Source organism: Oncorhynchus kisutch, linkage group LG12, assembly GCF_002021735.2.
Source record: "Oncorhynchus kisutch isolate 150728-3 linkage group LG12, Okis_V2, whole genome shotgun sequence".
NCBI lineage: Eukaryota > Metazoa > Chordata > Actinopteri > Salmoniformes > Salmonidae > Oncorhynchus > Oncorhynchus kisutch.
In genome coordinates, this window is record NC_034185.2 from 3831136 (window position 1) to 3858678 (window position 27543).

The 27543-nt window shown below is 43.7% G+C and overlaps 1 protein-coding gene across 2 annotated transcripts; it reads left to right on the top strand.

The window, feature by feature from the left end:
* The first annotated feature begins 892 nt into the window (after positions 1-892).
* Positions 893-27530, top strand: lca5 (lebercilin LCA5). Of its 2 annotated transcripts, XM_031836740.1 has the most exons (10): positions 893-1274; positions 2707-3119; positions 4373-4620; positions 6830-6994; positions 7538-7678; positions 10064-10201; positions 10621-10714; positions 11252-11424; positions 23663-23816; positions 24858-27530. In XM_031836740.1, exons 2-10 carry the CDS (start codon positions 2729-2731, stop codon positions 25751-25753), a joined length of 2400 nt encoding a protein of 799 aa, XP_031692600.1. In that variant the 5' UTR covers positions 893-1274; positions 2707-2728; the 3' UTR covers positions 25754-27530. The 2 variants fall into 2 exon arrangements, with proteins under 2 accessions (XP_031692600.1, XP_031692601.1); XM_031836741.1 differs by lacking the exons at positions 893-1274; positions 2707-3119 and adding an exon at positions 3133-3413.
* The last annotated feature ends 13 nt before the right edge of the window (positions 27531-27543 follow it).

Consider the following 27543-nt stretch of genomic DNA (forward strand, 5'->3'; position numbering starts at 1 on the left):
GTATATAGCCTCTCTACTGTATATCTCCTCTCTACTGTATATAGCCTCTACTGTATATAGTCTCTCTACTGTATATAGTCTCTCTACTGTATATAGTCTCACTACTATATATAGCCTCTCTACTGTATATAGCCTCTCTACTGTATATCTCCTCTCTACTGTATATAGCCTCTACTGTATATAGCCTCTCTACTGTATATAGCCTCTCTACTGTATATAGCCTCTCTACTGTATATAGCCTCGCACTACTATTTTTCACGGTCTTTTTACTCTTGTTTTTATTTCTGTACTTACCGATTGTTCACCTAATACCTAATACCTTTTTTGCACTGTTGGTTAGAGCCTGTAAGTAAGCATTTCACTGTAAGGTCTACTACACCTGTTGTATTCGGCGCACGTGACAAATAAACGTTGATTTGAGGTGCATGCCGCTACCTACTGTATGGGTTGCTAAACAAAAGAACAAAACAAATCCACAATATAAAAACAGACGCATACAATAAAAAAAAGTCACATTCAAATTCAAGTCACATCCTTTGACATGATGTTTTTGCCTCTGCTGTAAACTCATTGAGACCCCAAAAAGAGTTCTGCTGCACTCACAATAATTCACCTTTTTCTCCGATTTATTCTCCGTTTTGGGATGTGTGTACAGTTTATGACCATTGCAATAAATGCTACAAAATCCACTCTTTTTTTTTTAACATGCAAATATATCAGGATGAATGAATCCCTTCGGTTCCTGGAATGAAATAATCTGGATAATCTCTTATCTGGGTTCATGCAACAAGTGGTCACAGCGTCTCTCTCTGGCGCAACTATGGAACTACACCGTGAAGCGGTACCGGAGGGTTGCCATGGCGCCGCGTCACAGTGACCAGAGCGGACCGACCTAAAGGGGCCAGGCGTGGAGTCTGCCATGTAGCTGTGCCTATCCCCTAGCTAGCTTTTAGTAGATCTTCCCCCTAAATTTAGAGGGCAGTAAATGACCCATATCTTAAATAGATAGCTAAAGAGCCATGGACATATTCTGGCATAAATGCAGGGTTAAATGTTACTAGGGTTACAGGCTTTGTTGTTGTGAGCTAGACTGCTAATTTAGCTAACGTCGTTAGCTATATAACTAGCTATTCAGAGCTAACGAGCGGTGCTAGGTTAGCAAGACAAATAGCTAGTTATCTAGACTAGTCAGCTACCAAATTGACCAGACAAGAGACCATTCCGCGAAAGGAGAGAAGTCACGGAGACGTGACGCCAAGGTTCATCTAAACGAGGTGGGTTGATAATGCCTCTTTCCAAACTTTTTAATTTAAAATGAGCCTAACCAAATAGCAAATCGATTTAAATAAATGTTGATTAAACCTGGTGATGTGGGGGGGGGTTTACGTTTTGCAACGGAAAGGCTTTTATAACTAAGCCAAGATAGACCACAGTATATCGTTTCCAATGGGAACTAATGAGTCATAGTGGCCAGAAGAAGCAAGAAGTTGGCTTGCAAAGCGAAACACCCGCTGGGGATATCATTATTGACGCAGTCTAGTATACATCTGCATATTTCCGTCTGGGAACGCATAGCTCTTTGAAGTGCGCGAATGCAATAACTTAACTCGCTTTGCACTCCTTTATAAACAGTTTGATAAAAGGGTGAAGTCTACAAAACTTAGTCCGTTCTGTTCATAGCATATTTTAGTTTTGGTAACAGAAAGCTGCATTGAGATCAAATGTTTTAATTGATGAGAAGATTTGCAGAATATCGGACAAAATCTACCTTGTTCCATCTTTTCCCACTGCCCGCCAGTGGGCTTCCTCTAACTACCAAATTTGGTAGTGAGCGGAAACGCTAACCGGATGCTTCATATTTATACATCCAGTGAAATATCTGTGCGTTTACGGTTTACTCTTTACTGTTTAAGAACCAAACGGAAGCAAACAGGGTGTAAACAGAACGAAACGGGGCAGGACCTACCTGAATTTGTCTAATAGAAACACAATTTTCTGCTCAAAACGTTTGTTTGCGCTAACCTTTTTTGGACTCATCACACGCAACTGCTACTGTTTACAATTTGTCACTTTATTCCTATTCTTGTATTTGATTTGAACATCGCAGCGGTCTAAGGCACTGCATCTCAGTGCTAGAGATGTCACTACAGACACTCTGGTTCGAATCCAGGCTGTATCACAACCGGCCTTGATTAGGAGTCCATAGGGCGGAGCACAGTTGGCCCAGCATCTTCCGGGTTTGGCCGGGATAGGCCATCATTGTAAATAAGAATTTGTTCTTAACTGACTTACCCAGTTAAATAAAGGTAAAATACATTTTTTTTAAAGTAAGATGTGAAAGCTTCTCAGACCTGTCCAAAAATGTTGTCCTCCTGAATTGCATTAATGTGAAATAGGCTACCCTGCCTCCCCAGGTTAGAGCGTTGGACTAGTAAACGGAAGGTTGCAAGTTCAAACTCCCGAGCTGACAAGGTACAAATCTGTCGTTCTGCCCCTGAACAGGTAGTTAACCCACTGTTCCTAGGCCGTCATTGAAAATAAGAATTTGTTCTTAACTGACTTGCCTAGTTAAATAAAGGTACACTAGGTTATATCAATGTTATTGACTGGTAGGGAGCCTACACAGTCAGTGATACAGTGTAATAGGACTAATCTGAATCATCGGATGACTTCTTCTGTGTATCCATCTTATCCATATCCATGAAGAATCTCTTGTCAGAGGGACCACATGGATACAGAGAACATGCCTCCCCCTTACGAGGACAACCGAGATGCGGAGCGTCAGAGTCGTCAGTCCCGCAGCAGGAGCACGGCTGGGAAAGGTTCCGAGGCGTCGGTACGAACTCTGAAACGGGACAAGAGTCGGGACGGAGAAAGAGATGAGAGGGACAGCTGTGCTGGGGACCAGGCTAAGACACGGACACAGGAAGTGGATCCGGACCGGGACCGCATGTCAGACAGAGAGCATCGGAGGAGCAGCTCTTTCTACTCTGAGGACTACGAGAACCTAACACCCTCGGAACACACGCTGTCGCCCTACTCCCGTACGCCCTCCCCCAGCCCTCGCAGAAAGGGACCTCGCGCAAAGAGGGTCTCCAGCAGTCCTCTACACAAAACAGGTACTGTACACCCACACCCACCCACTCAATGTCTCCAGCAGTCCTCTACACAAAACAGGTACTGTACACCCACACCCACCCACTCAATGTCTCCAGCAGTCCTCTACACAAAACAGGTACTGTACACCCACACCCACCCACTCAATGTCTCCAGCAGTCCTCTACACAAAACAGGTACTGTACACCCACACCCACCAAAACCAAGAGTGTCTCCAGCAGTCCTCTACACAAAACAGGTACTGTACACCCACACCCACCCACTCAATGTCTCCAGCAGTCCTCTACACAAAACAGGTACTGTACACCCACACCCACCCACACCAAGAGGGTCTCTGTACCCGCACCAAACAGGTACTGTACACCCACACCCACCCACGCAATGTCTCCAGTAAGATAGCAGTGTAGCTTGCTAGCACACTTCAAATGTGGTCTCTGTACTACTCTAAGGTGTAACTTGTTATGTAGTTGTAACAGAGATGTCCTAGTTGTTATGTAGTTGTAACAGAGATGTCCTAGTTGTTATGTAGTTGTAACAGAGATGTCCTAGTTGTTATGTAGTTGTAACAGAGATGTCCTAGTTGTTATGTAGTTGTAACAGAGATGTCCTAGTTGTTATGTAGTTGTAACAGAGATGTCCTAGTTGTTATGTAGTTGTAACAGAGATGTCCTAGTTGTTATGTAGTTGTAACAGAGATGTCCTAGTTGTTATGTAGTTGTAACAGAGATGTCCTAGTTGTTATGTAGTTGTAACAGATATGTCCTAGTTGTTATGTAGTTGTAACAGAGATGTCCTAGTTGTTATGTAGTTGTAACAGAGATGTCCTAGTTGTTATGTAGTTGTAACAGAGATGTCCTAGTTGTTATGTAGTTGTAACACATAGAGATGTCCTAGTTGTTATGTAGTTGTAACAGATAGAGATGTCCTAGTTGTTATGTAGTTGTAACAGAGATGTCCTAGTTGTTATGTAGTTGTAACAGAGATGTCCTAGTTGTTATGTAGTTGTAACACAGATGTCCTAGTTGTTATGTAGTTGTAACACAGAGATGTCCTAGTTGTTATGTAGTTGTAACAGAGATGTCCTAGTTGTTATGTAGTTGTAACAGAGATGTCCTAGTTGTTATGTAGTTGTAACAGAGATGTCCTAGTTGTTATGTAGTTGTAACAGAGATGTCCTAGTTGTTATGTAGTTGTAACAGAGATGTCCTAGTTGTGTGTCCCAGGTGTGTACTGTGTGTGTGCTTCTCCTCCATAGGCGTCCGTCGGGGTGTGTCTCGCCCTCCCCGCGTGGGTGCCCAGCCCCAGCGGGCTCAGCGTTGGGGGGTACGGACCGAGTCCCAGAGCCTGATCAAGGACACCACGGCACCCCCTAAAGATCTTGACCTGGTGACCAAGCGCATGCTGTCGGCCCGCCTGTTGAAGATCAACGAGTTACGCAACGCCCTGGCAGAGCTACAGCTCCACACCGACCAGATAACTAAGGAGAACCGCATCCTCAGACAGGTAAACCTACTAACCCTGACCCCTAACCCTGACCCCTAACCCTGACCCTCAGACAGGTAGCTAACTAACCCTGACCCTTAACCCTGACCCTCAGACAGGTAAACCTACTAACCCTGACCCCTAACCCTGACCCTCAGACAGGTAAACCTACTAACCCTGACCCCTAACCCTGACCATCAGACAGGTAGCTTACTAACCCTGACCCCTAACCCTGACCCCTAACCCTGACCCTCAGACAGGTAACTAACTAACCCTGACCCTCAGACAGGTAAACCTACTAACCCTGACCCCTGACCCTCAGACACGTAAACCTACTAACCCTGACCCCTAACCCTGAGCCCTAACCCTTAACCTTAACCCTCAGACAGGTAGCTAACTAACCCTGACCCTCAGACAGGTAAACCTACTAACCCTGACCCCTAACCCTGACCCTCAGACAGGTAACCTAACTAACCCTGACCCTCAGACAGGTAGATAACTAACCCTGACCCTCAGACAGGTAACCTAACTAACCCTGACTCTCAGACAGGTAAACCTACTAACCCTGACCTCTAACCCTGACCTCTAACCCTGACCCCTAACCCTGACCCTCAGACAGGTAGCTAACTAACCCTGACCCCTAACCCTGACCCTCAGACAGGTAAACCTACTAACCCTGACCCTCAGACAGGTTAACCTACTAACCCTGACCCCTAACCCTGACCCTCAGACAGGTAACCTAACTAACCCTGACTCTCAGACAGGTAAACCTACTAACCCTGACCTCTAACCCTGACCTCTAACCCTGACCCCTAACCCTGACCCTCAGACAGGTAGCTAACTAACCCTGACCCCTAACCCTGACCCTCAGACAGGTAAACCTACTAACCCTGACCCTCAGACAGGTAAACCTACTAACCCTGACTCTCAGACACGTAAACCTACTAACCCTGACCCCTAACCCTGAGCCCTTACCCTTAACCTTAACCCTCAGACAGGTAGCTAACTAACCCTGACCCTCAGACAGGTAAACCTACTAACCCTGACCCTCAGACAGGTAACCTAACTAACCCTGACCCTCAGACAGGTAAACCTTCTAACCCTGACCTCTAACCCTGACACCTAACCCTGACCCTCAGACAGGTAGCTAACCAACCCTGACCCCTAACCCTGACCCTCAGACAGGTAAACCTACTAACCCTGACCCTCAGACAGGTTAACCTACTAACCCTGACCCCTAACCTTGACCCTCAGACAGGTAAACCTACTAACCCTGACTCTCAGACACGTAAACCTACTAACCCTGACCCCTAACCCTGAGCCCTTACCCTTAACCTTAACCCTCAGACAGGTAGCTAACTAACCCTGACCCTCAGACAGGTAAACCTACTAACCCTGACCCCTAACCCTGACCCTCAGACAGGTAACCTAACTAACCCTGACCCTCAGACAGGTAAACCTTCTAACCCTGACCTCTAACCCTGACCCCTAACCCTGACCCTCAGACAGGTAGCTAACTAACCCTGACCCCTAACCCGGACCCTCAGACAGATAAACCTACTAACCCTGACTCTCAGACAGGTAAACATACTAACCCTGACCCCTAACCCTGACCCCTAACCTTGACCCCTGACCCCTAACCCTGACCCTCAGACAGGTAGCTAACTAACCCTGACCCCTAACCCTGACCCTCAGACAGGTAAACCTACTAACCCTGACCCTCAGACAGGTAGATAACTAACCCTGACCCCTAACCCTGACCCTCAGACAGGTAAACCTACTAACCCTGACCCCTAACCCTGACCCTCAGACAGGTACACCTACTAACCCTGACCCTCAGACAGGTAAACCTACTAACCCTGACCCCTTTTAGCATGGGTATTGCCAAGGGCTTCCACAATTTAAAAGTAGTGAACTGGGTAGGGTTTTCTACGGATTGGGTGCGATCAGCCAATGATCAGAGGGTTGTGTTGTTCATATTGGGTTGCCTATGATTTGTACATTTCCTCTATATCACTACCAGTTAGTGGCCACAATACATGAATGACACATAATATTTGGTTTAGGTCAATCACCAATATAAGGTTTATGCTTTTTTTTCAAACGCAAAAGAAGAATAAAATGGACTACTTTAAAATGGAGATAGCCTCAATGGTGATGTCACAGATGCCATAATAATACAGACTCCTCAATCTATTTCAATTGGCCTGTCTGTGTGTGATTCCTATAGCTCCAGCACCGCCAGGAGAGGGCGCTGCAGCGATACGACGACACGGAGAGTGAGATCGCCCAGCTGCTGTCGCGCCACGCCAACGAGACCACAGCTCTGCGGGAACGTCTACGGCGGACACAGGAGAGGGAGCGGGACACTGAGAGGCGACTCAAAGACACACAGGTACGGAAAGCCAGAGGACTCATACTGACCAGATCTAAATGCAGAAAGTGTTTGCTTTTTGTTGAAGAGTACAAAACAAATCAAATAGGTTTAAGTGTGAGCTGGCCAGAAGTGTCTATCTGTCTGTCCATCTGACTGTCCATCTGTCTGTCCATCTGACTGTCCCTCCCTCCCTCCCTCCCTCCCTCCCTCTCTCTCTCTCTCTCTCTCCCTCTCCCTCTCTCTCTCCCTCTCCCTCTCCCTCTCCCTCTCTCTCTCTCTCCCTCTCTCTCTCTCTCTCTCTCTCTCTCTCTCTCTCTCTCTCTCTCTCTCTCTCTCTCTCTCCCTCTCTCTCTCTCTCTCCCTCTCTCTCTCTCTCTCTCTCTCTCTCTCTCTCTCTCTCTCTCTCTCTCTCCCTCTCTCCCTCTCTCTCTCTCTCTCTCTCTCTCTCCCTCTCTCTCTCTCTCTCTCTCTCTCTCTCTCTCTCTCTGCCTCCCTCCCTGCCCCTCTCTCTCTCGCTCTCTCTCTCTCTCTCTCTCTCTCTCTCTCCCTCCCGCCCTCCAGGAGCAGCTGCAGCGTAGCCAGTCGTCCCTGGGTCGTCTGAGGCGTCTGGCAGAACAGCAGGAGTTAGGTCCCAGGGAGGAGCTCACCAGGAGACTGGAGCAGGAGAGGGCCAAGGACCAGGAGAACCAGCTAAAGATCAAGGTACAGTAGCTACTAGCACACTACAGAGACCATCTCCTGCACATGGTAAACACAGATCACAGAGCTCTTAAGGTGAAGTACAGGACACTAGTTCTCACACACACGCAGGCAGGCAGGCAGAGCAGTAGCTATCCTCTTGGTAGCGTGGTTTCTGTTCCTGGGCGATGGTTGGTTTCAACATGCTGTTTGGCATCGATTATTGTAGGGGCGATAAACCAATATGACACCAATGTCTATGAAAATTCCACATACCGGATTTTTAAGAGGGTCGTTAGCATTTTAGTTTTCAGAGTATCACCTGCACCTACTTAACTCAAATCCGAGATGTCGGATTACAACGAGACTGTAGCGTCCCATAAAGCGACTATTGGACTTACAAAAATGTCGGATTGTCTTAAGTTTGTAGGTGCAAGAGTTTTATTACATGTATCAATTATCGGTTTCACATGCTAATTTCTGTCCACTAAGAACCAACTTGAACCAACCAGCTACTTTGTAGCATTTCTGATACAGTGCCAGTCAAAAGCTCATTCAAGGGGTTTTCTTTTATTTGCACTATTTTCTAAATTGTAGAATAAAGTAAAAAAATAAAATAAAATAAAGAGTGAAGACCTCAAAATGGAATCATGTACCATAGAAGTGTTAAACAAATCAAAATATATTTTATATTTGAGATTCTTCAAAGTAGCCACCCTTTACCTTGATGAAAGCTTTGCACACTCGTGGCATTCTCTCAACCAGCGTCATGAGGTAGTCACCTGGAATACATTTCAATTAACAGGTGTGCCTTGTTAAAAGTTCATTTGTGGATTTTATTTCCTTCTTAATGCAACAAAAGATCTTTGTTTCTTGGGACCTAGAACTAGTATCTCTGTTTTGTCCGAGTTTAAAAGTAGAAAGTTTGCAGCTATCCACTTCCTTGTGTCTGAAACACAGGCTTCCAGGGAGGGCAATTTTGGGGCTTCACCATGTTTCATCGAAATGCACAGCTGTGTGTCATCTGCATAGCAGTGAAAGTTTACATTATGTTTCCGAATGACATCACCAAGAGGTAAAATATACACTGCTGAAAAAAATTAAGGGAACACTTAAACAACACAATGTAACTCCAAGTCAATCACACTTCTGTGAAATCAAACTATCCACTTAGGAAGCAACACTGATTGACAATACATTTCACATGATGTTGTGCAAATGGAATAGACAACAGGTGGAAATTATAGGCAATTAGCAAGACACCCCCAATAAAGGAGTGGTTCTGCAGGTGGTGACCACAGACCACTTCTCAGTTCCTATGCTTCCTGGCTGATGTTTTGGTCACTTTTGAATGCTGGCGGTGCTTTCACTCTAGTGGTAGCATGAGACGGAGTCTACAACCCACACAAGTGGCTCAGGTAGTGCAGCTCATCCAGGATGGAACATCAATGCGAGCTGTGGCAAGAAGGTTTGCTGTGTCTGTCAGCGTAGTGTCCAGAGCATGGAGGCGCTACCAGGAGACAAGCCAGTACATCAGGAGATGTGGAGGAGGCCGTAGGAGGGCAACAACCCAGCAGCAGGACCTCTACCTCCGCCTTTGTGCAAGGAGGAGCAGGAGGAGCACTGTCTTCTTCTCCCTTAAAACTTCTCCCATAAATATCTGGTCTAGGCTGCAGGGTAAAACCAATGGCACCACTCCTGATGTAACAACAGCAGACTTTTTATTGCAGACTGAACATGGTGACATCAAAGAACAAATCTGAACAATATACAGTACATTTAACATGAATGGTTAAAATACATTATTTAAACATACTTTTAGTTTCCTGTCACATATATATTAAAACTAGTACACAAATAGACTCCACATATACAAACAAACTTAAATATAGCGTTTAACTGTCACATACAGCAATATTAAAATGGAATGTTGAGTTCAGACAACGTTGGAGCATTGTTACATCATCAAGAGGAGACGGGAAGACTAGGGAGTAGGGAGTAGGGGGTAGGGATTAGGGGGTAGGGAGTAGGGGGTAGGGAGTAGGGAGTAGGGATTAGGGAGTAGGGGGTAGGGAGTAGGGGGTAGGGAGTAGGGGGTAGGGAGTAGGGGGTAGGGAGTAGGGGGTAGGGAGTAGGGGGTAGGGGGTAGGGATTAGGGGGTAGGGAGTAGGGAGTAGGGGGTAGGGGGTAGGGAGTAGGGGGTAGGGAGTAGGGGGTAGGGAGTAGGGGGTAGGGGACCGGACGGATCTCAACACCACAAAGCATTCTGTCCATCATATCAGACCAATGCCTACTTCTCCCTTAAAACATAGTTGTTATTGTTCCTAGTGTCCAGTTCCCTCTCCTTCTCCTACAAGGGTTAGAGTTAGCTTCTATAACGCAACGTAGAGTGTGTGTGTGTGTGTTTAGGATCTGGAGCGCAGAGTGGAACTGAGCATCAGTAGTTACCAGAGACAGCTAGCTACAGAGAGGAGGAAGACCATCAGTACCCAGGACCAGGTCTCAGACCTGCAGGAGGAGGTGGAACGACTCAGCAACAAACTCAAGGTACACACACACACATGGACACACACACGCACGCACACACACACACACACAAACACATACACACGGACACAAACACACACACACGGACACAGACACACACACACGGACACACACACACACACACGGACACACACACACGCACACACTCTCACACACACACGGACAAACACACACACGGACAAACACACACACTCACACGGACAAACACACACATACACACACACACACACACGGAGACACACACACACACACACGGAGACACACACACACACAATCACACACGGAGACACACACAATCACACACGGAGACACACACACACACACACGGAGACACACACACACACACACATACAATCACACACAGAGACACACACACACACTCTACGTTGCGTTATAAAAGCTAACTCTAACCCTTGTAGGAGAAGGAGAGGGAACTGGACACTAGGAACATCTATGCCAACCGCTTGTTGAAACCATCGCCCAGGAACACAGACAGCACCACAAAGAGGAAAGGTAGGGTCGCTTGGCGTTAAACGCAGTCCAGGGTTAAAGGTTCCCCTCCTGTTATTCTCTCAGAAACCACTTTCCCTGGGTGCCACTAGTCCTGCTCAACTAAACAATGTTGAAGTCACTCCTAGAAAACTATTGAGGTAAATGTATTTAATCATTTGTCATTTAGAGAAAGTAATGTTGTATATACCAGTAGGGGAGCCTAAATATATATTATTTAATTTATATATATATACCAGTAGGGGAGCCTAAATATATATTATTTAATTTATATATATACCAGTAGGGGAGCCTAAATATATATTATTTAATTTATATATATATACCAGTAGGGGAGCCTAAATATATATTATTTAATTTATATATATACCAGTAGGGGAGCCTTAAGGTAATAATAGTCCACAGTTGGAGAGAAGAAATTGTAATAAAAAAATTTAAAGATTGTAATAAAATGTAATGTTTTGTTTGGTTGCACCCTATTGCTCTGTGTGTGTGTGTGTGTGTGTGTGTGTGTGTGTGTGTGTGTGTGTGTGTGTATAGGCCCCAGTATGTCCAGCTCTAAGGCAGTACAGACAGTGAACGAGAACTTGAGTCTCGACTTCCCGTCACCGCCCCCGGCCGTCACCGAGGGCAACTATCACTACAACGACCAAGCCCCTGATGACTACCTGTCACTCAAGCCAGGTGTCTCTAGTACACCTTACAGCTCTAGGGTGAGTCACAAATAGTGCTCTATTTGCTCTGTAGTGCACTACTTTGGAACCTTATTCCCTACATACAGTGGCTTGCAAAAGTATTCAGATCCCATGGATTTCTTCACATGTTATTGTGTTACAAAGTGGGATTAAAATCGATTTAATTGTCTTTTTTTTTTGTCAACAATGTACAGAAAATACTCTGTCAAATTGGGGGGAAAGAGTACATATATTTTAGGATAAATAAAAAATTCATAACTATAGTATAGTCATACTGCGTGTGAAATAACAGGGGTTGGCATGATTTTTAATGACTACTCCTTCCTCTGTCCCCCATACATACCACATCTGTAAGGTCCCTCGGTCTAGTAGTGAATGACTACTCCTTCCTCTGTCCCTCATACATACCACATCTGTAAGGTCCCTCAGTCTAGTAGTGAATGACTAACCCTTCCTCTGTCCCCCATACAACATCTGTAAGGTCCCTCAGTCTAGTAGTGAATGACTACTCCTTCCTCTGTCCCCCATACAACATCTGTAAGGTCCCTCAGTCTAGTAGTGAATGCCTACTCCTTCCTCTGTCCCCCATACAACATCTGTAAGGTCCCTCAGTCTAGTAGTGAATGACTAACCCTTCCTCTGTCCCCCATACAACATCTGTAAGGTCCCTCAGTCTAGTAGTGAATGACTACTCCTTCCTCTGTCCCCCATACAACATCTGTAAGGTCCCTCAGTCTAGTAGTGAATGACTACTCCTTCCTCTGTCCCCCATACAACATCTGTAAGGTCCCTCAGTCTAGTAGTGAATGACTACTCCTTCCTCTGTCCCCCATACAACATCTGTAAGGTCCCTCAGTCTAGTAGTGAATGACTACTCCTTCCTCTGTCCCCCATACAACATCTGTAAGGTCCCTCAGTCTAGTAGTGAATGACTACTCCTTCCTCTGTCCCCCATACATACCACATCTGTAAGGTCCCTCAGTCTAGTAGTGAATGACTAACCCTTCCTCTGTCCCCCATACAACATCTGTAAGGTCCCTCAGTCTAGTAGTGAATGACTACTCCTTCCTCTGTCCCTCATACATACCACATCTGTAAGGTCCCTCGGTCTAGTAGTGAATGACTAACCCTTCCTCTGTCCCTCATACATACCACATCTGTAAGGTCCCTCGGTCTAGTAGTGAATGACTAACCCTTCCTCTGTCCCTCATACATACCACATCTGTAAGGTCCCTCTGTCTAGTAGTGAATGACTAACCCTTCCTCTGTCCCTCATACATACCACATCTGTAAGGTCCCTCGGTCTAGTAGTGAATGACTAACCCTTCCTCTGTCCCTCATACATACCACATCTGTAAGGTCCCTCGGTCAACTATTGAATTTCAAGCACAGATTCAACTCTTTGAAAGCCTCATAAAGAAGGGCAGTGATTGGTGGATGGGTAACAATGACACATATAGACATTGAATATCTCTTTAAGGTTAAGTTAATAATGATGCTGTGGATTATTTATTAAACCACTCAGACACATCAAAGATACAAATCAAATGTTATTTTGTCACATGCGTAAACAACATGCGTAAACAACATGCGTAAACAACAGATGTAAACAACATGCGTAAACAACATGCGTAAACAACAGATGTAAACAACATGCGTAAACAACAGATGTAAACAACATGCGTAAACAACATGCGTAAACAAAATGCGTAAACAACATGCGTAAACAACAGATGTAAACAACATGTGTAAACAACAGATGTAAACAACATGCGTAAACAACATATGTAAAAAACATGCGTAAACAACATGCGTAAACAACAGATGTAAACAACATGCGTAAACAACATGCGTAAAAAACATGCGTAAACATCAGATGTAAACAACATGCGTAAACAACATGCGTAAACAACATGTGTAAACAACAGATGTAAACAACATGCGTAAACAACAGACTAACAGTGACATGCTTACTTACGCTTTGAGGTAGATATGTACATATGACTAGGAATAAAATGACAGATAGTAAACAGTAGCAGCAGCGTATGTGACGAGTATAAAGAGTGCAGAAAGGGTTCATGCAGAAAGACCGGGTAGCTATTGATTAACTATTGAACTATTGATCAGTCTTATGGCTTGGGGGTAGAAGCTGTTCAGGGTCCTGTTGGTTCCAGACGGTAGCAGAGAGAACAGTTTGTCTTGGGTGGCTAGAGTCTTTTGAGTCTTTTGATCATTTTTAGGCAGCCAGTCAAGATGCTCTCAATGATGCAGCTGTAGAACTTTATGAGGATCTGAGGCCCCATGCAGAATCTTTTAGACTATTCGAAGAGGGAAGCAAGCTATTGTTTGGTGAATGTTAAAATGCAGAATCTTTTAGACTATTCGAAGAGGGAAGCAAGCTATTGTTTGGTGAATGTTAAAATGCAGAATCTTTTAGACTATTCGAAGAGGGAAGCAAGCTATTGTTTGGTGAATGTTAAAATGCAGAATCTTTTAGACTATTCGAAGAGGGAAGCAAGCTATTGTTTGGTGAATGTTAAAATGCAGAATCTTTTAGACTATTCGAAGAGGGAAGCAAGCTATTGTTTGGTGAATGTTAAAATGCAGAATCTTTTAGACTATTCGAAGAGGGAAGCAAGCTATTGTTTGGTGAATGTTAAAATGCAGAATCTTTTAGACTATTCGAAGAGGGAAGCAAGCTATTGTTTGGTGAATGTTAAAATGCAGAATCTTTTAGACTATTCGAAGAGGGAAGAAAGCTATTGTTTGGTGAATGTTAAAATGCAGAATCTTTTAGACTATTCGAAGAGGGAAGAAAGCTATTGTTTGGTGAATGTTAAAATGCAGAATCTTTTAGACTATTCGAAGAGGGAAGAAAGCTATTGTTTGGTGAATGTTAAAATGCAGAATCTTTTAGACTATTCGAAGAGGGAAGCAAGCTATTGTTTGGTGAATGTTAAAATGCAGAATCTTTTAGACTATTCGAAGAGGGAAGAAAGCTATTGTTTGGTGAATGTTAAAATGCAGAATCTTTTAGACTATTCGAAGAGGGAAGCAAGCTATTGTTTGGTGAATGTTAAAATGCAGAATCTTTTAGACTATTCGAAGAGGGAAGAAAGCTATTGTTTGGTGAATGTTAAAATGCAGAATCTTTTAGACTATTCGAAGAGGGAAGCAAGCTATTGTTTGGTGAATGTTAAAATGCAGAATCTTTTAGACTATTCGAAGAGGGAAGCAAGCTATTGTTTGGTGAATGTTAAAATGCAGAATCTTTTAGACTATTCGAAGAGGGAAGCAAGCTATTGTTTGGTGAATGTTAAAATGCAGAATCTTTTAGACTATTCGAAGAGGGAAGCAAGCTATTGTTTGGTGAATGTTAAAATGCAGAATCTTTTAGACTATTCGAAGAGGGAAGAAAGCTATTGTTTGGTGAATGTTAAAATGCAGAATCTTTTAGACTATTCGAAGAGGGAAGAAAGCTATTGTTTGGTGAATGTTAAAATGCAGAATCTTTTAGACTATTCGAAGAGGGAAGAAAGCTATTGTTTGGTGAATGTTAAAATGCAGAATCTTTTAGACTATTCGAAGAGGGAAGCAAGCTATTGTTTGGTGAATGTTAAAATGCAGAATCTTTTAGACTATTCGAAGAGGGAAGCAAGCTATTGTTTGGTGAATGTTAAAATGCAGAATCTTTTAGACTATTCGAAGAGGGAAGCAAGCTATTGTTTGGTGAATGTTAAAATGCAGAATCTATTAGACTATTCGAAGAGGGAAGCAAGCTATTGTTTGGTGAATGTTAAAATGCAGAATCTTTTAGACTATTCGAAGAGGGAAGCAAGCTATTGTTTGGTGAATGTTAAAATGCAGAATCTATTAGACTATTCGAAGAGGGAAGCAAGCTATTGTTTGGTGAATGTTAAAATGCAGAATCTTTTAGACTATTCGAAGAGGGAAGCAAGCTATTGTTTGGTGAATGTTAAAATGCAGAATCTTTTAGACTATTCGAAGAGGGAAGCAAGCTATTGTTTGGTGAATGTTAAAATGCAGAATCTTTTAGACTATTCGAAGAGTGAAGCAAGCTATTGTTTGGTGAATGTTAAAATGCAGAATCTTTTAGACTATTCGAAGAGGGAAGAAAGCTATTGTTTGGTGAATGTTAAAATGCAGAATCTTTTAGACTATTCGAAGAGGGAAGAAAGCTATTGTTTGGTGAATGTTAAAATGCAGAATCTTTTAGACTATTCGAAGAGGGAAGAAAGCTATTGTTTGGTGAATGTTAAAATGCAGAATCTTTTAGACTATTCGAAGAGGGAAGCAAGCTATTGTTTGGTGAATGTTAAAATGCAGAATCTTTTAGACTATTCGAAGAGGGAAGAAAGCTATTGTTTGGTGAATGTTAAAATGCTGAATCTTTTAGACTATTCGAAGAGGGAAGCAAGCTATTGTTTGGTGAATGTTAAAATGCAGAATCTTTTAGACTATTCGAAGAGGGAAGAAAGCTATTGTTTGGTGAATGTTAAAATGCAGAATCTTTAGACTATTCGAAGAGGGAAGAAAGCTATTGTTTGGTGAATGTTAAAATGCAGAATCTTTTAGACTATTCGAAGAGGGAAGAAAGCTATTGTTTGGTGAATGTTAAAATGCAGAATCTTTTAGACTATTCGAAGAGGGAAGAAAGCTATTGTTTGGTGAATGTTAAAATGCAGAATCTTTTAGACTATTCGAAGAGGGAAGCAAGCTATTGTTTGGTGAATGTTAAAATGCAGAATCTTTTAGACTATTCGAAGAGGGAAGCAAGCTATTGTTTGGTGAATGTTAAAATGCAGAATCTTTTAGACTATTCGAAGAGGGAAGCAAGCTATTGTTTGGAGAATGTTAAAATGCAGAATCTTTTAGACTATTCGAAGAGGGAAGAAAGCTATTGTTTGGTGAATGTTAAAATGCAGAATCTTTTAGACTATTCGAAGAGGGAAGAAGCTATTGTTTGGTGAATGTTAAAATGCAGAATCTTTTAGACTATTCGAAGAGGGAAGAAAGCTATTGTTTGGTGAATGTTAAAATGCAGAATCTTTTAGACTATTCGAAGAGGGAAGCAAGCTATTGTTTGGTGAATGTTAAAATGCAGAATCTTTTAGACTATTCGAAGAGGGAAGCAAGCTATTGTTTGGTGAATGTTAAAATGCAGAATCTTTTAGACTATTCGAAGAGGGAAGCAAGCTATTGTTTGGTGAATGTTAAAATGCAGAATCTTTTAGACTATTCGAAGAGGGAAGAAAGCTATTGTTTGGTGAATGTTAAAATGCAGAATCTTTTAGACTATTCGAAGAGGGAAGCAAGCTATTGTTTGGTGAATGTTAAAATGCAGAATCTTTTAGACTATTCGAAGAGGGAAGCAAGCTATTGTTTGGTGAATGTTAAAATGCAGAATCTTTTAGACTATTCGAAGAGGGAAGCAAGCTATTGTTTGGTGAATGTTAAAATGCAGAATCTTTTAGACTATTCGAAGAGGGAAGCAAGCTATTGTTTGGTGAATGTTAAAATGCAGAATCTTTTAGACTATTCGAAGAGGGAAGAAAGCTATTGTTTGGTGAATGTTAAAATGCAGAATCTTTTAGACTATTCGAAGAGGGAAGCAAGCTATTGTTTGGTGAATGTTAAAATGCAGAATCTTTTAGACTATTCGAAGAGGGAAGCAAGCTATTGTTTGGTGAATGTTAAAATGCAGAATCTTTTAGACTATTCGAAGAGGGAAGAAAGCTATTGTTTGGTGAATGTTAAAATGCTGAATCTTTTAGACTATTCGAAGAGGGAAGCAAGCTATTGTTTGGTGAATGTTAAAATGCAGAATCTTTTAGACTATTCGAAGAGGGAAGCAAGCTATTGTTTGGTGAATGTTAAAATGCAGAATCTTTTAGACTATTCGAAGAGGGAAGCAAGCTATTGTTTGGTGAATGTTAAAATGCAGAATCTTTTAGACTATTCGAAGAGGGAAGCAAGCTATTGTTTGGTGAATGTTAAAATGCAGAATCTTTTAGACTATTCGAAGAGGGAAGCAAGCTATTGTTTGGTGAATGTTAAAATGCAGAATCTTTTAGACTATTCGAAGAGGGAAGCAAGCTATTGTTTGGTGAATGTTAAAATGCAGAATCTTTTAGACTATTCGAAGAGGGAAGCAAGCTATTGTTTGGTGAATGTTAAAATGCAGAATCTTTTAGACTATTCGAAGAGGGAAGAAAGCTATTGTTTGGTGAATGTTAAAATGCAGAATCTTTTAGACTATTCGAAGAGGGAAGCAAGCTATTGTTTGGTGAATGTTAAAATGCAGAATCTTTTAGACTATTCGAAGAGGGAAGAAAGCTATTGTTTGGTGAATGTTAAAATGCAGAATCTTTTAGACTATTCGAAGAGGGAAGAAAGCTATTGTTTGGTGAATGTTAAAATGCAGAATCTTTTAGACTATTCGAAGAGGGAAGAAAGCTATTGTTTGGTGAATGTTAAAATGCAGAATCTTTTAGACTATTCGAAGAGGGAAGAAAGCTATTGTTTGGTGAATGTTAAAATGCAGAATCTTTTAGACTATTCGAAGAGGGAAGAAAGCTATTGTTTGGTGAATGTTAAAATGCAGAATCTTTTAGACTATTCGAAGAGGGAAGCAAGCTATTGTTTGGTGAATGTTAAAATGCAGAATCTTTTAGACTATTCGAAGAGGGAAGAAAGCTATTGTTTGGTGAATGTTAAAATGCAGAATCTTTTAGACTATTCGAAGAGGGAAGCAAGCTATTGTTTGCTGAATGTTAAAATGCAGAATCTTTTAGACTATTCGAAGAGGGAAGCAAGCTATTGTTTGGTGAATGTTAAAATGCAGAATCTTTTAGACTATTCGAAGAGGGAAGCAAGCTATTGTTTGGTGAATGTTAAAATGCAGAATCTTTTAGACTATTCGAAGAGGGAAGCAAGCTATTGTTCGGTGAATGTTAAAATGCAGAATCTTTTAGACTATTCGAAGAGGGAAGCAAGCTATTGTTTGGTGAATGTTAAAATGCAGAATCTTTTAGACTATTCGAAGAGGGAAGAAAGCTATTGTTTGGTGAATGTTAAAATGCAGAATCTTTTAGACTATTCGAAGAGGGAAGCAAGCTATTGTTTGGTGAATGTTAAAAACAGCAGTCAATAGTTTGAAAGAAGAGTGAATGCGCAATCGCGGTAGACTATAGCAGTTACTAATTCAGACCCATAACCATTCAGGCCCATAACCATTCAGATGGTGGTAGGCTATAGCAGTTATTAATTCAGACCCATAACCATTCAGATGGTGGTAGACTATAGCAGTTATTAATTCAGAACCATAACCATTCAGATGGTGGTAGACTATAGCAGTTATTAATTCAGACCCATAACCATTCAGATGGTGGTAGACTATAGCAGTTATTAATTCAGACCCATAACCATTCAGATGGTGGTAGGCTATAGCAGTTATTAATTCAGACCCATAACCATTCAGATGGTGGTAGACTATAGCAGTTATTAATTCAGACCCATAACCATTCAGATGGTGGTAGACTATAGCAGTTATTAATTCAGACGCATAACCATTCAGATGGTGGTAGACTATAGCAGTTATTAATTCAGAACCATAACCATTCAGATGGTGGTAGACTATAGCAGTTATTAATTCAGACCCATAACCATTCAGATGGTGGTAGGCTATAGCAGTTATTAATTCAGACCCAGAGATGTTGTATATGTTGTGTTATATAGTGACAGTGCTCTCTGGTCTTGGTATATGTTGTGTTATATAGTGACAGTGCTCTCTGGTCTTGGTATATGTTGTGTTATATAGTGACAGTGCTCTCTCTGGTCTTGGTACATGTTGTGTTATATAGTGACAGTGCTCTCTGGTCTTGCTATATGTTGTGTTATATAGTGACAGTGCTCTCTGGTCTTGGTATATGTTGTGTTATATAGTGACAGTGCTCTCTGGTCTTGGTATATGTTGTGTTATATAGTGACAGTGCTCTCTGGTCTTGGTATATGTTGTGTTATATAGTGACAGTGCTCTCTCTGGTCTTGGTACATGTTGTGTTATATAGTGACAGTGCTCTCTGGTCTTGCTATATGTTGTGTTATATAGTGACAGTGCTCTCTGGTCTTGGTATATGTTGTGTTATATAGTGACAGTGCTCTCTCTGGTCTTGGTACATGTTGTGTTATATAGTGACAGTGCTCTCTGGTCTTGGTATATGTTGTGTTATATAGTGACAGTGCTCTCTCTGGTCTTGGTACATGTTGTGTTATATAGTGACAGTGCTCTCTGGTCTTGCTATATGTTGTGTTATATAGTGACAGTGCTCTCTGGTCTTGGTATATGTTGTGTTATATAGTGACAGTGCTCTCTCTGGTCTTGGTACATGTTGTGTTATATAGTGACAGTGCTCTCTCTGGTCTTGGTATATGTTGTGTTATATAGTGACAGTGCTCTCTCTGGTCTTGGTATATGTTGTGTTATATAGTGACAGTGCCCCCTCTGGTCTTGGTATATGTTGTGTTATATAGTGACAGTGAATACTGGGGGAGCTGAATACTGGGGGAGCTGAATACTGGGGGAGCTGAATACTGGGGGAGCTGAATACTGGGGGAGCTAGATACTGGGGGAGCTGAATACTGGGGGAGCTGAATACTGGGGGAGCTGAATACTGGGGGAGCTGAATACTAGGGGAGATGAATACTGGGGGAGCTGAATACTAGGGGAGATGAATACTGGGGGAGCTGAATACTCGGGGAGCTGAATACTGGGGGAGCTGAATACTGGGGGAGCTGAATACTGGGGGAGCTGAATACTGGGGGAGCTGAATACTGGGGGAGCTGAATACTGGGGGAGCTGAATACTGGGGGAGCTGAATACTGGGGGAGCTGAATACCGGGGGAGCTGAATACCGGGGGAGCTGAATACTGGGGGAGCTGAATACTGGGGGAGCTGAATACTCGGGGAGCTGAATACTGGGGGAGCTGAATACTGGGGGAGCTGAATACTGGGGGAGCTGAATACTGGGGGAGCTGAATACTGGGGGAGCTGAATACTCGGGGAGATGAATACCGGGGGAGCTGAATACTGGGGGAGTTGAATACTGGGGGAGCTGAATACTGGGGGAGCTGAATACTAGGGGAGATGAATACTCGGGGAGCTGAATACTGGGGGAGCTGAATACTGGGGGAGCTGAATACTGGGGGAGCTGAATACTCGGGGAGATGAATACTGGGGGAGCTGAATACTGGGGGAGCTGAATAGTTATGCAATGACTATAACCCTTAAGTTATTAGATTTTTATAAATATTTGTAAAAATATATATTTTTTTCCACTTTTCTTTCACTTTGTATTTTGTGTAGATTGTTGAAAAAAAAACAATAAATCTATTTTAATCCCACTTTGTAACACAATAAATGTGAATTAATCCAAGGGGTCTGAATACTTTTGCAAAGCACTGTAGTATACTACTTTTCTCTATATATTGCAGCCGTTTCCCTATATATTGCACCCGTTTCCCTATATATTGCACCCGTTTCCCCATATATTGTACCAGTTTCCCTATATATTGCACCCGTTTCCCCATATATTGTACCCGTTTCCCTATATATTGCACATGTTTCCCCATATATTGTACCCGTTTCCCCATATATTGTACCCGTTTCCCCATATATTGTACCCGTTTCCCCATATATTGTACCCGTTTCCCTATATATTGCACCCGTTTCCCTATATATTGTACCCGTTTCCCTATATATCGTACCCGTTTCCCCATATATTGCACCCGTTTCCCTATATATTGTTCCCGTTTCCCCATATATTGCACCCGTTTCCCTATATATTGCACCCGTTTCCCCATATATTGTACCCGTTTCCCTATATATTGTTCCCGTTTCCCTATATATTGTTCCCGTTTCCCCATATATTGCACCCGTTTCCCTATATATTGCACCCGTTTCCCCATATATTGTACCCGTTTCCCTATATATTGTTCCCGTTTCCCTATATATTGTTCCCGTTTCCCTATATATTGTTCCCGTTTCCCCATATATTGCACCCGTTTCCCCATATATTGCACCCGTTTCCCTATATATTGCACCCGTTTCCCCATATATTGTACCCGTTTCCCTATATATTGTTCCCGTTTCCCTATATATTGTTCCCGTTTCCCTATATATTGTTCCCGTTTCCCTATATATTGTTCCCGTTTCCCTATATATTGCAGCCGTTTCCCTATATATACACCCGTTCATATTTCCACCTGTTCATATTTCCACCCGTTCATATTTCCACCTGTTCATATTTCTACCTGTTCATATTTCCACCTGTTCATATTTCCACCTGTTCAGATTTACACCCGTTCATATTTCCACCTGTTCATATTTGCACCTTCCGTTAGTTGCGGAGTTCTTGGAGAAACCTTTAATGGGTTCCTAGAGGAACCCTGGAGTGGAGGCGTGGCTTAGTAGGGGCGTGGCATTAAAATAGATGATCTGTTTTTGGCCACCCGTTGGAGTAAATGTCATTCCTGTTCATCTCTTCTGTTGTATTGTCATCACATGTTAAAGGTAATCACTGGCAGGTTTGTAGCTTCAATGATGCTAACAGAGGTGTATGGGGCTCCCGAGTGGCGCAGCGGTCTAAGGCACTGAATCTCAGTTCAAGAGGCGTCACTACGGTCCCTGGCTCGATTCCAGGCTGTATTACATCCGGCCGTGACTGGGAGTCCCGTAGGGCGGTGCACATCGTCCGGGTTTGGCCGGTGTTGGCCGTCATTGTAAATAAGAATTTGTTCTTAACTGATTTGCTTAGTTAAATAAAGGTTTAATGTAAAAAATGAGTTCCTCAAGAGCCTATGATGCTAACAGAGGTATATGAGTTCCTCAAGAGCCTATGATGCTAACAGAGGTATATGAGTTCCTCAAGAGCCTATGATGCTAACAGAGGTATATGAGTTCCTCAAGAGCCTATGATGCTAACAGAGGTATATGAGTTCCTCAAGAGCCTATGATGCTAACAGAGGTATATGAGTTCCTCAAGAGCCTATGATGCTAACAGAGGTATATGAGTTCCTCAAGAGCCTATGATGCTAACAGAGGTATATGAGTTCCTCAAGAGCCTATGATGCTAACAGAGGTATATGAGTTCCTCAAGAGCCTATGATGCTAACAGAGGTAAATGAGTTCCTCAAGAGCCTATGATGCTAACAGAGGTATATGAGTTCCTCAAGAGCCTATGATGCTAACAGAGGTAAATGAGTTCCTCAAGAGCCTATGATGCTAACAGAGGTATATGAGTTCCTATGCAAATCCCGATGTTGGAATAGTTAACACTTTATTACTGTATGTAATCAGCAATGTTAATATTATTCATATTATATTAGAATATGTAATATCCATGTTCAAGGAACACTTTAATTTACAGTGTACAAAAACATTTACGCTAACAGGTGACCATAAATAACAATCTGAAAGCCACGCCTCCAATAAGCCACGCCTCCAATAAGCCATGCCTCCAATAAGCCACTCCTCCAATAAGCCATGCCTCCAATAAGCCACTCCTCCAATAAGCCATGCCTCCAATAAGCCACTCCTCCAATAAGCCACGCCTCCAATAAGCCACTCCTCCAATAAGCCATGCCTCCAATAAGCCACTCCTCCAATAAGCCATGCCTCCAATAAGCCACTCCTCCAATAAGCCATGCCTCCAATAAGCCACTCCTACAATAAGCCATGCCTCCAATAAGCCACTCCTCCAATAAGCCACGCCTCCAATAAGCCACTCCTCCAATAAGCCATGCCTCCAATAAGCCACTCCTCCAATAAGCCATGCCTCCAATAAGCCACTCCTCCAATAAGCCATGCCTCCAATAAGCCACTCCTCCAATAAGCCATGCCTCCAATAAGCCACGCCTCCAATAAGCCACTCCTCCAATAAGCCACTACTCCAATAAGCCATGCCTCCAATAAGCCACTCCTCCAATAAGCCATGCCTCCAATAAGCCACTCCTCCAATAAGCCATGCCTCCAATAAGCCACACCTCCAATAAGCCACTCCTCCAATAAGCCATGCCTCCAATCTGATAGGCTGCTACCTCCTATAATTAAAAAGGTAAAAAATGTAACCGTTCCCACTCGTTTTGAACAGCTTGTTGATGGAATAACCAAGATGTCCGTATGGATGTCCTCTCTCCCCCCCTCCCTGTGTCTCGCTCTCTCTCCTTCTCTGGACAGGAGGTTGACATAGCAGAGCGAAGGCTGAAGGAGACTGAGGAGAGAAAGGAGAGAGGGGAGCGAGAGAGGGTACAGAAGGAGAGAGAGAGGGAGAAGCAGAGGATTGACCTGGAGTTGGACACACTTGAGGAAAAGACCAAGAGACTGAGAGATGGTGAGAGAACTACAACCACAGCACCAACATAACCATATCCTGAACGTACTCTGACCAGCACCACCACGTATATCCATATCCTGAATGTACTCTGACCAGCACCACCACATATAACCATATCCTGAACGTACTCTGACCAGCACCACCACGTATATCCATATCCTGAATGTACTCTGACCAGCACCACCACACATAACCATATCCTGAACGTACTCTGACCAGCACCACCACATATAACCATATCTTGAACGTACTCTGACCAGCACCACCACGTATAACCATATCCTGAATGTACTCTGACCAGCACCACCACGTATAACCATATCCTGAATGTACTCTGACCAGCACCACCACATATAACCATATCCTGAACGTACTCTGACCAGCACCACCACATATAACCATATCTTGAACGTATTCTGACCAGCACCACCACGTATAACCATATCCTGAATGTACTCTGACCAGCACCACCACATATAACCATATCCTGAACGTACTCTGACCAGCACCACCACATATAACCATATCTTGAACGTACTCTGACCAGCACCACCACGTATAACCATATCCTGAATGTACTCTGACCAGCACCACCACATATAACCATATCCTGAACGTACTCTGACCAGCACCACCACATATAACCATATCCTGAACGTACTCTGACCAGCACCACCACACATAACCATATCCTGAACGTATTCTGACCAGCACCACCACATATAACCATATCCTGAACGTACTCTGACCAGCACCACCACCATAAACATATCCTCAACGTACTCTGACCAGCACCACCACGTATAACCATATCCTGAACGTACTCTGACCAGCACCACCACACATAACCATATCCTCAACGTATTCTGACCAGCACCACCACGTATAGCCATATCCTGAACGTACTCTGACCAGCACCACCACACATAACCATATCCTGAACGTACTCTGACCAGCACCACCACCATAAACATATCCTGAACGTACTCTGACCAGCACCACGTATAGCCATATCCTGAACCATATTTCTCTACACAGGCTGGGAGAAAGAGGAGGAGGAGAGTAAGAGGCTGATTCAGAAGGAGGAAGAGAACAGGAAGAGGCGTGGCCAAGTCCAGGAAGAGGTTGCGAGGCGGAACCAAGAGGCGCTAGCCAGTCAGGAAGTGGCGGAGGCAGAGCGTCGCAGGAAGGAGCAACTATTGGCAAAGCTGAGGGAAATTGACAAGCAGAACGAGCCACCACAGAACGCTGGGCTGTTCTACGAGGTTAACCCAGAACCCCTGGAGTCTAGCTCAGGTTCCACTGCACGTTCTCCTCCACGGCTCTCCGACCCACGGAACCAGAACCCTTCCATCTTCAGCTTCACTGAGCCGGAGGAGATGGGCGGTCTGCGTGGGGGAGCGGGGAGCAGGGAGGGGGGCAAGTCAGGGCGAGGCGGGGCAGAGAGCGGTTTGGGTCCAGGAGCGGGGACTGGGAGGAGAGGGATGAGGGCTCAGGACTCAAGCGAGGACCTGGCTTTCGGTAGCTACGCCCCGTCCTTTGGACGGCCGGCCCCACGAGGGGGTACAGGCTTCCCAACCCCACCGCCGCCCTCGGCTCTGGACGCTCTGCTGGGGCGGTCAGAGAGAGAGGAGAGAGGAGGACCAGGCCCGGGAAAGGAGAGGAAGTCTACATTGTTGCAGCAGCTCTTTGGCCCCCCATCCAGCCCCTCTCCGATCTCCGACAGCCCCCCAGACGTCCTCTTTAACCCTCCCACTTCCACCCTCACCGGGCCCCGCAACTGCAGAGAAGGCTTTTTCCCCTTTGAGCCCAAGGCCCCTGCCCCAACAGGTTCCCTTGGACCCTTCCTTTCCTCGCTCCACGTGACCGAGAGCAGGCCGGCCGTACGAGCCATTGCTTCCTTCGACGACGACATCGAGGAACTCAAACTTTGATCAAATCACTTTTTTGAGTAGGAACTCGCGGTCTGATTAGTCAACGAAGGAGGAAGTGACACTTGGATTGGCCGTTGAGGCTGTTAATCACTATACTAAGGGTGGGACCCGGTGGTTGGGTTTTCACAGGGTTTTAAAAAGCACTAAGTCGTATTTGTTCTGCTATCAGATCAAACTAAGCCTGGTTATGGACTGTTTTATGTGATAGATCAATGTCTCTCAGTGTGTGTGTCAATACCATGTGTGAATGTTGCTCAGGGGAGTCTGTAAAATCAGGGAAGAACAGCAGCATTTTCAGACAGACTTAGGCTCCGCCTCAAATGGTGCCCTAATGAAAACCGCTTTAACGTTGAATGAAGCACAGAGGAAGCAGCTGTAATGTTGACAGCTTTATTAACGTTGGTTATTGAATTGTTGCATCAGAGATACATTGTATATACAAAAGTATGTGGACACCCCTTCAAATTAGTGGATTTCACTGTTTCAGCCACACCCGTTGCTGACAGATGTATAAAATTGAGCACACAGCAATGCAATCTCCATAGACAAACATTGTCAGTAGAACGGCCTTGCTGATGAGCTCCGTCATAGGATGACACCTTTCCAACAAGTCAGTTCGTCAAATTTCTGCCCTGCTAGAGCTGCCCCATGTCAACTGTAAGTGCTGATATTGTGATGTGGAAACGTCTAGGAGCAACAACGGCTCAGCCGTGAAGTGGTAGGCCACACAAGTACACAGAACGGGTCCACCGAGTGCTGAAGCGCGTACAAATCGTCCAGTTCCAAACTGCCTCTGGAAGCAACGTCAGCACAATAACTGTTAGTCGGGACCTTTAGGAAATGGGTTTCCATGGCTGAGCAGCCACATACAAGCCTAATATCACTATGGGCAATGCCAAGCGTCAGCTGGAGTAAAGCTCGCCGCCATTGGACTCTGGAACAGTGGAAACGTGTTCTCTGGAGTGATGAATCACACTTCACCATCTGGCAGTGTGACGGATGAATCTGGGTTTAGCAGATGCCAGGAAAACGCTACCTGCCCCAATGCATACAGACAACTGTAAAGTTTGGTGGAGGAGGAATAATGGTCTGAGGCTGTTTTTCATGGTTCGGGCTAGGCCTCTTAGTTCCAGTGAAGGGAAATCTTAACGCTACAACATACAATGACATTCTAGATGATTCTGTGCTTCCAACGTTGTGGCAACAGTTTGGGGAAGGCCCTTTCCTGTTTCAGCATGACAGTGCCCCCGTGCACAAAGCTAGATCTATACAGAAATGGTTTGTCGAGATTGGTGTGGAAGAACTTGACTGGCCTGCACAGAGTCCTGACCTCAACCCCATCGAACACCTTTGGGATGAATTGGAATGCCGACTTCGAGTCAGTCCTAATTGCCCAACATCAGTGCCCGAATGGAAGCAAGTCCCGGCAGCAATGTTCCAACATCTAGTGGAAAGCCTTCCCAGAAGAGTGGAGGCTGTTATAGCAGCAATGTTCCAACATCTAGTGGAAAGCCTTCCCAGAAGAGTGGGGCTGTTATAGCAGCAAAGGAGGAACCAAATTCATATTAATACCCATGATTTTGGAATGAGATGTTGGACAAGCAGGTGTCCACATACTTTTGGTCATGTAGTGTAGCTTGAGTGTACAGCTAGTGTGCATCAAATGGCACCTTTTTTCCATATATAGTGCACTACTTTTAACCAGCCCATCGAGCTCTGGCCAAAGTAGTGCACTATGTAGGGAATAGGGCTCTGGCCAAAGTAGTGCACTATATAGGGAATAGGGCTCT

Bases quoted from the DNA above. Each gene is read 5' to 3' on its own strand.
- lca5 (XM_031836740.1), top strand. From the start codon at position 2,729: ATGGATACAGAGAACATGCCTCCCCCTTACGAGGACAACCGAGATGCG. The intron at 3,120-4,372 runs GTACTGTACACC...TCTCCTCCATAG, and splicing joins CAGTCCTCTACACAAAACAG to GCGTCCGTCGGGGTGTGTCT. The intron at 23,817-24,857 runs GTGAGAGAACTA...TTCTCTACACAG, and splicing joins GACCAAGAGACTGAGAGATG to GCTGGGAGAAAGAGGAGGAG.